The following is a 12,096-nucleotide window of genomic DNA, read 5'->3' on the forward strand; positions in this document are numbered from 1 at the left end:
GCCAATGGAGACGAAGTGGCCTGGAGGAAGGCGGGGCTTGAGTTGCCAGAGGAACCAGATCATCCGCGCTGTTGTCTTCCTGTCCAGATATAACTATTTCCTCTGCTGAGATCCACAAACTATGGTGAGTATTACAGGAGGCTTGAAGAGAGGCTCCTGGGCCCTGGTTACCGAGCGTCCAAGTCTTCGGGCGGTCGGGCACTCAGAGGCGACCCCATGCCTTCCTTCTTCACCGCCTTATCTCGCTATGCGCAGTTACTTGTGTCCCTTCTCCCCGTTCTGTCCTGCAGCACCCTAACTTCCACTTTAGCGCCACTAAAACCTCAAGCTAGAGTAACGTAACAGAAAGTAAAGGGGGAAAGATTTGGAATCTAACGACACCCGAGGAGACATTATTTCGATGTTATAAGTTTGCATTGTCCATCTTTTGCATGTCTCAAGAGTGCAGCCTCAGACCGACGTGGTGGTGTCTCAACACTAACTGAATGTGAATCTCCCTAAATACTGGAGCCTCTTCTCCCAAGTGGTGGAGTTCTGCCTTGCATCTCCTACCAGGACCGTCTAATAATAGATGTCTGCTGGCTCAGCTTGTAGTTTATTGCATACTTTCCAGGCCTCCGTACTTTAGCAGGTATGTCTTTCAAGATTACTTGGAGAGCTTCTAGAATGCATGAGCACCACCATAAATTGTGACTGAATACCAATGGGGCTTGATAATTTGCCTTTTAAATGAGCCTTTGGGTGGTTTTAATTCACCCACTGCTCCACTACACAAGAGTTCTAGTTAACTCATCTACAGTCTTCTCAGCACTTGAGGATGGTGGACTGGACATAGTAAATTATTGCCTTCAGATGAGTATAGCTATGACTTAGCAAGAGACATCCTCACATCTGATTGCTCTTCAGCAGTCCTTGTTACCCAGTCTGTCCTTCTTTCCTGTAGAGACCTTTTCAAACCTTCACTTCACAAACCCTATCCCCCTTCCTCTTCTCTCCCTTCCAGTCACTGGACATATTCTAATAGGCAGTGTGTTCAGTATCAACTCCTTGTTGATCGATGCTTTTATCCATCCTGTAGCCTTGTATTTCTGCTTTAGAGAAGGGAGTGTCAGGAGATCATCTACTTTTGCTCTTGATTTCACTTGCTCCCATCTATATACCCATCTATGCCATGAAGGAGCACTTGATCTGTTTTATGTGTGTGTGTGTGTGTGAGGGGGTGGATACTGATTATTATGTAAAGTACATTTCTCACTGTACTCATGATCTATGACAATCGAAACATGGTGTACTTTGAAGAGTAATATACCTTCAGGTAAAAGAGTGGAACTCTCCTGGCATGCAGGTTTATCTTATTCCTCTTTAACCTAGGGATGGTGCTCTTATTATTTGTCAAGAAAACTGAATTTTTAAAAAGCCTAAAAACAGTTAAGTAGAATTGCATGTTTTTCTCGACATCTAGATCTTTCTCCTGTATCATTTGCGGTCAGTCCTTTCTGAGAAGCAGTGAGGTGTTTTTAGAGGCGGGGAAGCTGGATGCCCCTTCTCTGTGTGTGTGCAGTCTAGGCACAGGCAGATAGATGTGTGTATGTGGCGAAGGTTCTCTATGGAGGACGGAGGTGGTTCACTTTGCTGTGTGGCTTTCTCATCCCTCTGATTGAATTGTGCCACCGGTGTTGGAGAGGAGCTCAGTTGGTGAACTGCTTGTCTTGCAAGTATGAGGACCTGCATTCATTCCCCAAAATGCACATGGACCAAAAGCTAGACATGGTGATCCAGTGCTGGATCCAGTAATCCCAGTACTGGAGAGGCAGAGACAGGTGAACCGGTAAGCCAGCCTACCTTACTTGGTAAGTTCCAGGCCTTTCTCAAAACACAAATAACAAACCTGACTTCTATCCTTGGGACCCACGTCCTGGAAGGAGAGAACCAACTCCCTTAAGTTGCCCTGTGACTTCTCTTCATGTACTCTAATATCCACACACATTCACTGTAAATAAGTATAAAAATAATTTTTAAAGGTGGATGGTACCTGAGGAATGGTACCCAAGGATGTCTTCTGGCTTCCATGTGCACACGCACACATGTTCTTGTGTACCTATACATTCATACATAAACATACACATAATGAGTCCTAGGCCAGCCAGAGTCATATAGTGAGACCTTTTCTACACACACACACACACACACACACACACACACACACACACACACACAGAGAGAGAGAGAGAGAGAGAGAGACTACACACACACACACACACACACACATACACACACACACACACACAGAGAGAGAGAGAGAGAAAGAGAGAGAGAGAGAGAGAGAGAGAGAGAGAGAGAGAGAGAGACTACACACACACACACACACACAGGGAGGGGGGGAGTGGAGAGAGAGAAAAGAAATTAAGTACTTTGAGGGTATGACATGATGAGATGCATTCAAGGAAGGTTCCTCACAAAGATGTTATTTTCAAACTGAGATTTTAGTAATAGAAGAAATTTTCTGGAGTGGATCTAGAATATTCCATTCTGAACAGAGGCAAGGTTAGTGCAGAGTTACATTAGAGAACCTGGAGGAAGGGAGGACTGGAGAAGGTGGACAGGAACCCAAAATACTGAACTATGTGAAGCTTGGAAAGAACTTTAGATTTTATTTTAGATATACTAAAATAATGTGACTCATATATTTTTTCATTTACTTTTTTTTTTTACCTTGGCTCCACCTTTAAATATAATATATTTTACACATGTCCATTATTTCTTTAGAATAAATTAGAAAGGTAATAACTAAGTGAGAGACCCTGTGCATTGTTAAGATTTTGATATGCTGCCAAATTACCCCCAAGAAAGTTTCACCAATTTGTTCTCTGCCAGCAGAATGCCAGGGTTCCAGTTTCTCTAACACTCAGAAGTGGTGTTTCTATTCATTGCATACATACACTTAACAATAGATTTGATCTTTTACTAAGAAGCCCTCTTGTCTTTCTTAGAATATTGAGAAAGATCACAAATTGCTGCATGTTGTATAAATGAAAGTAACTGTTAATACTTACCTATAATATCTCTCTGTAATTGTGTTTTCATATCTTTCATAAAGTGTTAAGATTTGAAATGTATTGTCTGTTTGAAATGAGTAAGTTCACAGCTGGCTTACAAACCCTTTACTCATGCAAAAGTTACCTAGCCCTCCCTTGGAAGAGGCAGTTTGTTGCTGGCCCTGAGCGGAGCTAGAACTGGAGGTTCTCAATCTTTACTGCAGTCCTGGCTTCAGAACCTACCAACCAGGCACTGTGGGGTCTTTGGGGGCCATTGTTTTCTCATCCATAAAATCAGAAAGCGACTTATTATTCAGATTACTTTAAAACACTTTTATGAGCATCAAATAGTGAATGTTTATAAAAAGTAATTCATAAACTGTAATGTACTAGCCATATGAAATATATTGTTTTTATTACTGTTTTTATTAACCAGATTACTCCCTAATGAGAAGGTAGTTGGGAGAAATGGGAAGAGATTAAAAATCTAAAACAAGCTTCAGAAATAACCATTTGAAGTTAACAGTATTCTTGTCCACTTTGACTCTTGAGAAATTTACTTTTGTATATTAAATTCATTTTCCTTCAAGTGCTCTTACAGGTTTATTTTTCTGATGGAAGCAGTTAGAGGCTAGAGAAAAGAAAGGAGAGGATGAGAAATAGGAGGACTTGGTCCTGAGTTCAGTTTTAAGAACCCACATGGTCCAGTGGATGGCCACACACCTGTGAGAACATGGGTTCCACAAATTGGACTTGGTGTGCTACTAAAAGAAAAGGGACCTGGAGTTGAGAAGGGGGAGGTGGGGGGGGGGGGAGATGGGAAGTGGATCTGGGAGGAGTTAGAGGGAAGAATGGAGAGTGAATGTGATCAATATACATTGTATGAAATTCTCATAGAATTAGTAAAAATATATTTTAAAAGAACCCATTTGGTTGCTGAGTGCACATTAAAGCAGTGCACACCTTTAATCCTAGCACTTGGGAGGCAGAGGCAGGCAGATCTCAATGTTTGAGGCCAGCCTGGGCTTCATCGTGAGTTCCAAGACAGCCAGGGCTACACAGGAAAACCCTGTCATGCAAAACTAGACCCCCCCCCCAAAGAACCCATTGGTTTAGGGGATGGGCAGCTAAACATGTCTGATGTATTTAATTGGGCACTGCATCTGATGTCTGTGGATTTCTACTCAGTTTAAATGTGAATATTTGCTTCTGTAGCTTGTAATTCTTTGATGTTGATTTTCAGTGACATTTGATCGTGAAAATACAATTGGAACATTCAGACCTCATCAATTCCTTCCTACTTGGGTTCAGGGTTATGGCTTTAAAAAAATTAAAGTCCTTCCATCTGGCAAGTTCAGCTCTATTGTTTGTGTCAATCATATTTTTGTTAAGTAACTTACTGCATTTTACCACGTGCACTTACATTTTTAAAAGATAATTATATTCCTTTGGTATCTGAATACTTTCATGTTTTTATGCAAAGGGAGTGTGGCTTCTATAATTACCTTTAGAGCTACTAAGAGCTTTATGATTTTTTTCAGTATCTTTCATACACATGTCATTGAAATTCAAAATGAACTTGGAACAGTTCATTAGAAATGAACACAGGGCATAGGCTCCTGAACTGTCTGATTTTCTGTTGAATTCTCGAAATATTACACACATATGACATACAAAGATAAGACTTTTTTTTTTTCCCCCTGAGACCGGGTTTCTCTGTGTAACAGCTCTGGCTGTACTGGGACTTGCTTTGTAGACCAGGTTGGCTTGACCTCACTCAGATCTGCCTGCCTCTGCCTCTGCCTCCTGGGTGCTGGGATTAAAAGTGTGCGCCATCGCATTCTGGCTAAGACTAACTTTTTAAAAGCAGGAATAATTCAGATCATCCTCTTTAAAGAGCTCACAGAGTGAGTCTTATTTTAACATAAGACTAAAAGAGACTTCTAATTTTCTTGTTTGTAAAATGAGGTTGATAAAAACATTAGCTTTATTATAAAGCTACTGTTATAATTAAATTATATGATGCTTACCCTAATGCTTTATATTCTGTAAGCATATTAATCTTAGCTGTTATTTGCTGCTGTTTTCATTAAATTTGTTTCTGATGATTTCATATAGATGTGTATATTGCTTTCTGATTATTGTCATATTCACCCTCTCTTATCTCTCACCTACCACAATTAGTAGCCACTCTAGTCCTCTTTCTACATTTTTGTCTTTTTGTTTTGTTAAATGAACCACTGAGTTGACCAAGAGCCATCTACGTGACTAGGAATTTGTAACCATCCATTAGAGCTTACCATCACTGGGTAAATAACTGAAGACCACATCTGACTTTCCCCAGGATTTACCAGTAGACCGTAGTTCATCAGGGAGAAGTAGGGCCACTTGGGCCTCTACCCCATCCATTGTTGCCATTGGACGGGCCCAGTGTGTTCAAGCCCATTTTGATGTGAAATCATGATTGCATTGATTGAATCTTGCTCATAGCAGGTTTCATAGCATTTCTCACAGTATTTGGGCTTTTACAGTGTTTCTGCTCCTCCTCAGCCAGTCTTAGTGGAGGTGGTATGAATGTCCCGTTTGCGGTGGAGCACTTGACTGTCACTTAGTGTCTTGAACAGCCATACATCTCTGCATTCACCAATGTTCATTGCAAGAGATTTTTCTTTGATGAAGAATGAGAGTTGCATTCGTCTAGGGGTGTACATAAAAGTACTTAAAAGACAACTTGGCCCTCAATTTAGCTAACCAACAGTAATAAGTTCCCCCCTCTGCTGTGGGTTAACTGGGTATACATTACCAGATATGAGTTCCCTCTTGGTGGGCAGGCCTGGAAACTGATCAGAGTGCTTGGTTGCCCCCCATTGTTGCCGTGATGAGCACATCTTGCCCAGCAGGTTGGTATTGTAGTTCATAGGGTCTTCATGTGGGTATTGATGGTTATTGATGCCTTTTCTTCCCCAGCAGCCTGCACTGCATCCTCTGGCACCATGAAAGCTGGTCAACAGGGAAGAAGCTTACAGTCCGGTTCCAGTTTGGTTTCTCTGTATCTTGCACCCAAGGTGTGTGATGTCTTCAGCAATAGATTTTTTTTTTTTTTTATCAGCTAATTCTGATGGACAATCAAGAGGAATGACAAGAGCCTGTATTGTGTAGGGAGCCTCTGGGGTCTCTCTAACCAACAACATAAAGGGAGTCTCCCATAGCTGACATGAGATTTTTGTTTAATAACCCATGGCTATTAGACACAAGCTTCTACTGTTTTGTTGTTGACAAGTATTAAGAGAGATTTAAGAAATGGAGGAACACAGAGGAGAGACTAATCCCTATGACATGATGTTAATTGTCTGTTTATTGTTTTTTCCAATGATGGAGACCAGATCCGGCATCTTGTATTTGCCAGGGAAGCCCTCTACTACTGCACTAAATCCCCAACCCAAGACACGTTAATTAAAGATAACAAAGTTAGTTAACGTGTTATTTTTATTCAGTGACTTTATGCTTTCTTTAACATATGACTATGTATAAATCCAAAATGAAACTTACACATTTTAATGCCAGCATCAATTCCCTAAATTTACCAGAAGGCATTTGGAGACGGTAGGAAACCGTGTTGTTATGGTTCATTGTTAGAGTTCAGCTTTGTTACCTGTATAATTAAGTGCATAACAGACTTGCTTTCTCTCTTCTCTGTTAATGGTGGTTTTTCTCATTGACCCCTTTTTTTATTTGTTGTGAGTGTAAAAATACAGATTTTGTTTCTATGAGAAAGTACTTTTGTATATCATCTATTTATTTGTATATGTATTATCTCTATATAAACATACTCTGTTGTTTTGAGACAGAGTCTGTGTTTTTTAGATTTACATATATTCCAGCCACCCTCGCTTTTCCCTTTACTTTAAATGCTCCTTCTTTACCTTCATACCTGTGCTCAAATGGTACCTCATCAGCAGGTGGGACTTCCTGGTCCACCCTTCTAGAGCAACAGCCCTAGCCATTCTCCATCCTGCTTCCTTTCTTCATCTTTTTTCATTTTAGTGCCTGATAAAAACATTACAAAGCTGCAGATTTTTCAAAAATAATGATAGTGTGAAATTCTTAAATTTTTCTCTTTCATGGCAACTAAGAGTTTCAAGTAACCCCCAGAATCTCTGAAGGTTGCTATTATATGCACAGTGAGCATAATTCTGCACACTTGGGGAATAGAAAGAATGAAAATCCCAAGAATGCTGTGAAAAGATAGTAGAGAAGAAAGGAAGTTGACTTCCTATGCAAATCCTCGCTCGTCATTTGCCAGAGAACTTTTTTTTTTTTTTTTTTTTGGTCAAGGCCTACCCAGTACTATGGAAAAATCTAGAATTCCAGATCAAAAGGAGTAGATGTTTATTCTGAGAGAAGTCAGACTTTATTCATGCCCAATCACTGTTAAATTTCCACTATGTGACATTCACTGTTCTAAACAACCTCTAAACCTTTAAGGAACTCTAAAGGCCGAGTTTGGGGAGATATACAATTTTAGACAAAAAGTATATGATGTGATATATCATGATAAGAAGTATTTCTAATTATGAGAAATGAAGCAATTTATAAGGCTGTGAAATGGGCAATATAGAAAGGACTGGTAATTGGGTAGTCATGGAAGCCCCTCCACATTGACCAAAGTGAAATGATGATGTAGCATCCTCTAGGATCCCTAGAAGGAGATTGGGCTCGTCAGAGAGAATCGTCTGTGTAAAGATCCTGGCGTAGTAACTTTGTATGGACTGAGCAGGTTGTATGTATATGTTTAAGAACACACACACAACACTAAAAGGAGGCCATGAATTTGAAAGAGACCGAGGGGGTGGTACACAGGAGGGTTCACAGAGAGGAAAGGGGAGGGGAAAAGGACGCAGTTATATTATAGTGTCAAAAATAAAGTAAGAAGATTGTAGGGTGGCTGAGAGGGTTTGTCTAGGATCCCAGTCAGGCCACACAGACCGAATCAGCAGTGAGGAACAGAGTGGTAGCAGATGTGAAGAGGGTTCCAAACTGGAGGACCCAGTGCAGCCTGGCATTGCTGTGCCTTCCATTTGGAAGAGACTTTGAGTTTTTCTAATTCCAATCATTCTGAGACCAACATTGTCAGCTCATGCTTAGTGGACCGTGTGCTCTCTATTAAGGGGGGTGGGAAAGATGGCTCATCAGTTAAGAACGCTGGCTGCTCTTCCAGATGACACAGGTTCACCCCAGTGGCAGCTCACAACCATCTCTAATTCCAGTTCCAGGGGATCTGATGCCCTCTTCTGGTCTCCACAGGCACTGCATGCATATGTTGCAGAGACATACATCATAGAGGCAAAACATCCATACACATAATAGAAAAATAAATAAAATCTCAAAATATGTGTTCGTACATATGCACATTGAGGAAATTGGCTGATAATTTTTAAAAACATGTTTGTGATCTGCTAATGTGGTCTGATTCACACATTTAAAGATGAAGTTCAGCTGAAACATACTTAAGGGCAGTATGTCTTCTGCTCATTGTAGCATTCCCACTTGCTTGTGTGTGCACACTTGTGGTATGCAGATCTGTATGTATGCTCCGCTGGCCCCATACTGAATTAGCTCTGGTTTCTCAATGAAGGGAAGGACTTAAGATCTTTAGTCAGCCCTAAATAAACAATAATGCATCCAAGCAACGCTAAATGGACTCATCATGTTGCATTTATATATTTATTTATGTGTGTGTGTGTGTGTGTGTGTGTGTGTGTATGTGTATAATAATAATTTAAAATAGACCATGAATCTGAAGGGTGGGATATGGGAGCAATTAGAGAGAGGGGACGGAGGGTGAAGTTATGTAATTATATTGTATTGATTTTTTTAAAAAAGAAGCTTTGGTCGGTGCCGTACCAGCAAATGCCCTTGTCAGTTCTTTTACCATCCTCTTCTCTCCTCTTCAGTTCCCTTTTTAATCCTCTTTTATTCTTTAACACCCTGTTTCTATAGGTAAGAAAGATATCCAAGTGAAAAGATGAGAGAGGGAGAGCAATAGACATCAGAAACCCAGGAGAGAAAACTGAGACGCTTCTGCATCTGAGAAAGAAACAGAGGTGTCTGCCCCTGCCGGTCACCCCTGCCCTCTCCAGGAGCCCTCTGCCCTTTCTAGGCACGAGGCTCCAGGGAGGGCAGCACTGGTAGAGGTCCTCCCATTTCCAGCCACGTGCCTTGGGGACTTCCCTGTGCGTTCCTTCTGTCTCCTGGATCTTGGCGGGGGCAGGGAGGGAGCTGAGAAGAGCTTTGTAACCAGGTTACTCCTAGTATCTGCGTGTCCGAGTTGACTCATGGAACTCTGCTTAGAAGACTATCCTAACCACTGTCTCTGTGTATTATAGCTAAAGTCTTGTGAGTATAAATTTTAAAAAATCCACATCTTAAAGAGGTTTAATTAAAAGTTACATAATTTTAGAGACCTTTCAAGGAGCTTGATGAGATTAATACAAGAACTGAAAAAATTATTGTGTATGTACACACACACACACACACACACACACACACACACACAGGTACTCTAGACTAAATCCTTTTATTTGTCTCACAAGGAAGTTATTCTTGAAATAGCTAGTAGACATTTTAAAAATTGTTTTCTTCTTGTATCTTTGGTTTAGGTATTAGGAAGCAGGTGAAGAGAACTGACTGTCATTCACATTCCGTGACAGTGGACGTTTGAACCAGATAATCTTATCAGTGGCTAAAAACCAAGGCTTCACATGTGCTTGAGGATGACCTGAGAAAAAGACAAAAAGTTCAGATTAGGTCCTTTTTAAATGTGAGGGATTAGAAATTGTTGACCTGACCTGGTATGAAGAGGATATATTCAAACCAAGACAACCACTTTAACTTAGGAATCGGAATGGGAGGGAAGCCTGTTACCTTCGTAGTTACTTTCATGGACTGTTGAAGGCTGCACTGTGTTTATAGCTCTTCTTGTAATACTGTCCTGCGGCCCTATGTGGTGACACACGCTTTTAATCCCAGCAGTAAGGAGACTGAGGCAGGTGATCTTTGTAAGTTCCAAGCTAGCCTGGTTTACAGAGTGAGTTCCAGGACAGTGAGGGCTGTTACACAGAGAAACGCTGCCTCGGAAAAACAAAACAAAACAAAAACCAACCAAACAAAAACCCAAGAATTTCCTGGGGTTTGTGAACACTCATGGTGACCCAGCTCCACGGTGACAAGACCTGGGTTGAAGGTTTTTTGGTGTTTTTATCTTAGAGCTCTGTATTCTTTTGCGCCATAGTCAGGGCCAAGATGTTTAACTTTATTTTTTTTTTTTCTTCTTTAATTCTAGGGAATGACTCCAGCTTTCACGTAGCCGTACAAAGACATTTTAACTTTGGTTTTGAAAACCTTCAGCTTCTAGGATATAGGAGTGACACACATACGCTTTTTTGTTTTGTTTTGTTTTTGTTTTTGTACAAAAAGTCATGATTCACATGGTGCCATTTGACCAGGCACTTTGCAAACTTACTATGATTTAGCTCAGGATTAAATGGATGAGGGTACCAGCTATGGTGACGCGTAACCATAGTGAACACTAGGTGGCGCTCCTCCATCACTGGATGATGTCCTTTTTGGCTCATCTTCAGTGTTTGTTAATTTTAGTCATATTGGTGTGCCATTCAGATGCCATCCTTGTAGAAATCAGGAGTGCACATCACCACAGATTGTCTCGTAAAGTGAAAGAGAAACTTTTTCTTCCCAAATCAAAAGAAAAATATAAATAATGAATTCTGTTGGATTAAACTTGAAAATGGCATTTTTGAAATTTGTTTTGCTACCAAAATGTTGTTTGACTTACTGAAAAATAAGTAAGCCTTTAACATAAAATAATTTCTGAGTTATGTGAGGTAATGTAGGCAAATGCATGGGAGAAAATACTATCCTATAGGTACCTCTTCAGGTAGACTCTGATCATCGCTGTTATTAACACTTGCTGGTATACAGAGGCTTTGATCACTGTGCAGAAGGATGTTCGCGCTTACAGCCACTTGACCCCTTACCGTCAATACGCCATTTGCACCAGTAATGAGTATTCAGCTGTCCTTTGCTCCTGACAGAAATGCAAATAGAGTCAGTAGTGACTTAGGCCGAGCGGTGATAGTTGCAGCGCATGCAAGCCTGTTTGTGCATTTGGTGTCTGCAGCAGTTCGGCACACAAAACAGAGGAGAACCACAAACCCGGGACCCGTCTGCTCTGTCAGCTCTGTCCCGCTTTGTCCCTGCTCCTAGGGCTGTTTGGTGCCACGCGTAGACTTGCAGCGGGCCCTGCAGGATTGGGGGTGAGCTCCAGGTGTGCCCGTGTGCTGCACCCTTCCTGATCCAGGGGACAGAATGTTCTGAGAAGAGCACAGTCTTCTCTACAGGCACAGACTAGAAACACTTTAACCAGTGACACTGCTTATCTGCGCCATTCACCCCGGAGAGAAAAGTGAGAGAGTCTTCGGGGATGGCTTGGCCTTTCTAAAAACGTCAAGGTCAGTTTAAGGCCACAGTGGAGACAGGATCCCTTCCATCTGCCATTCTTACTCCAGCTTCAGGATGTGGTGCCTTTTTGTTTCTGGGACTTGCCCAACTCCATCTTTCCCATCCTAGCTTTATACATTGTTTCTTCCTGGGATGTTTTTCTGCATGACTGGCTTCTCCTTGTTCTGATATTGCTTCATAAAGAGACCTTAATTATCTCTCCTAGTTGAAGATGAGTTTTTTACCTCTCTGCCTAAAGTTTAACACATATACTTATTCCCTTGTCCTTATAGCATTTATTATGACAAGTATTATGTTACTTGTTTTTTAATTCTATGCAATGTATGAGGAGAGGTAGGAAATGAGTAGCTGTGGTCTATACTAATAGGATCCTGTCTGTTTTGAATATCCCAAGTGTCTGTTGTAGCACCTGACAAAGAGAAGTCACTGGTATTTATTAAGCAAATGAAAAAAAATGAGTAAGTTCAACCTTTAAAAATGTCTAACTTTCCCTTTGTGATTACCAGTGAATAAGTTCAGCTTT

General features: G+C 41.0%; 1 protein-coding gene across 5 annotated transcripts in view; it reads left to right on the forward strand.

The window, feature by feature from the left end:
• The first annotated feature begins 23 nt into the window (after positions 1–23).
• Nme7 (NME/NM23 family member 7) overlaps positions 24–12,096 on the forward strand; it is a 153,824-nt gene continuing 141,751 nt past the window's right edge. Inside the window, exons 1-2 of one of the 5 annotated variants that reach the window (XM_076547889.1) lie at positions 24–124; positions 6,003–6,100. In XM_076547889.1, the coding sequence (XP_076404004.1) occupies positions 6,029–6,100 (72 nt within the window). In that variant the 5' untranslated portion in view covers positions 24–124; positions 6,003–6,028. Of the gene's footprint in view, positions 125–489; positions 632–6,002; positions 6,101–12,096 lie in introns of those variants that run through there. The other 4 variants (XM_076547890.1, XM_076547887.1, XM_076547888.1 and 1 more) reach the window with 4 other exon arrangements.

This window comes from Peromyscus maniculatus, chromosome 11 (assembly GCF_049852395.1).
Source record: "Peromyscus maniculatus bairdii isolate BWxNUB_F1_BW_parent chromosome 11, HU_Pman_BW_mat_3.1, whole genome shotgun sequence".
Classification (NCBI taxonomy): domain Eukaryota; kingdom Metazoa; phylum Chordata; class Mammalia; order Rodentia; family Cricetidae; genus Peromyscus; species Peromyscus maniculatus.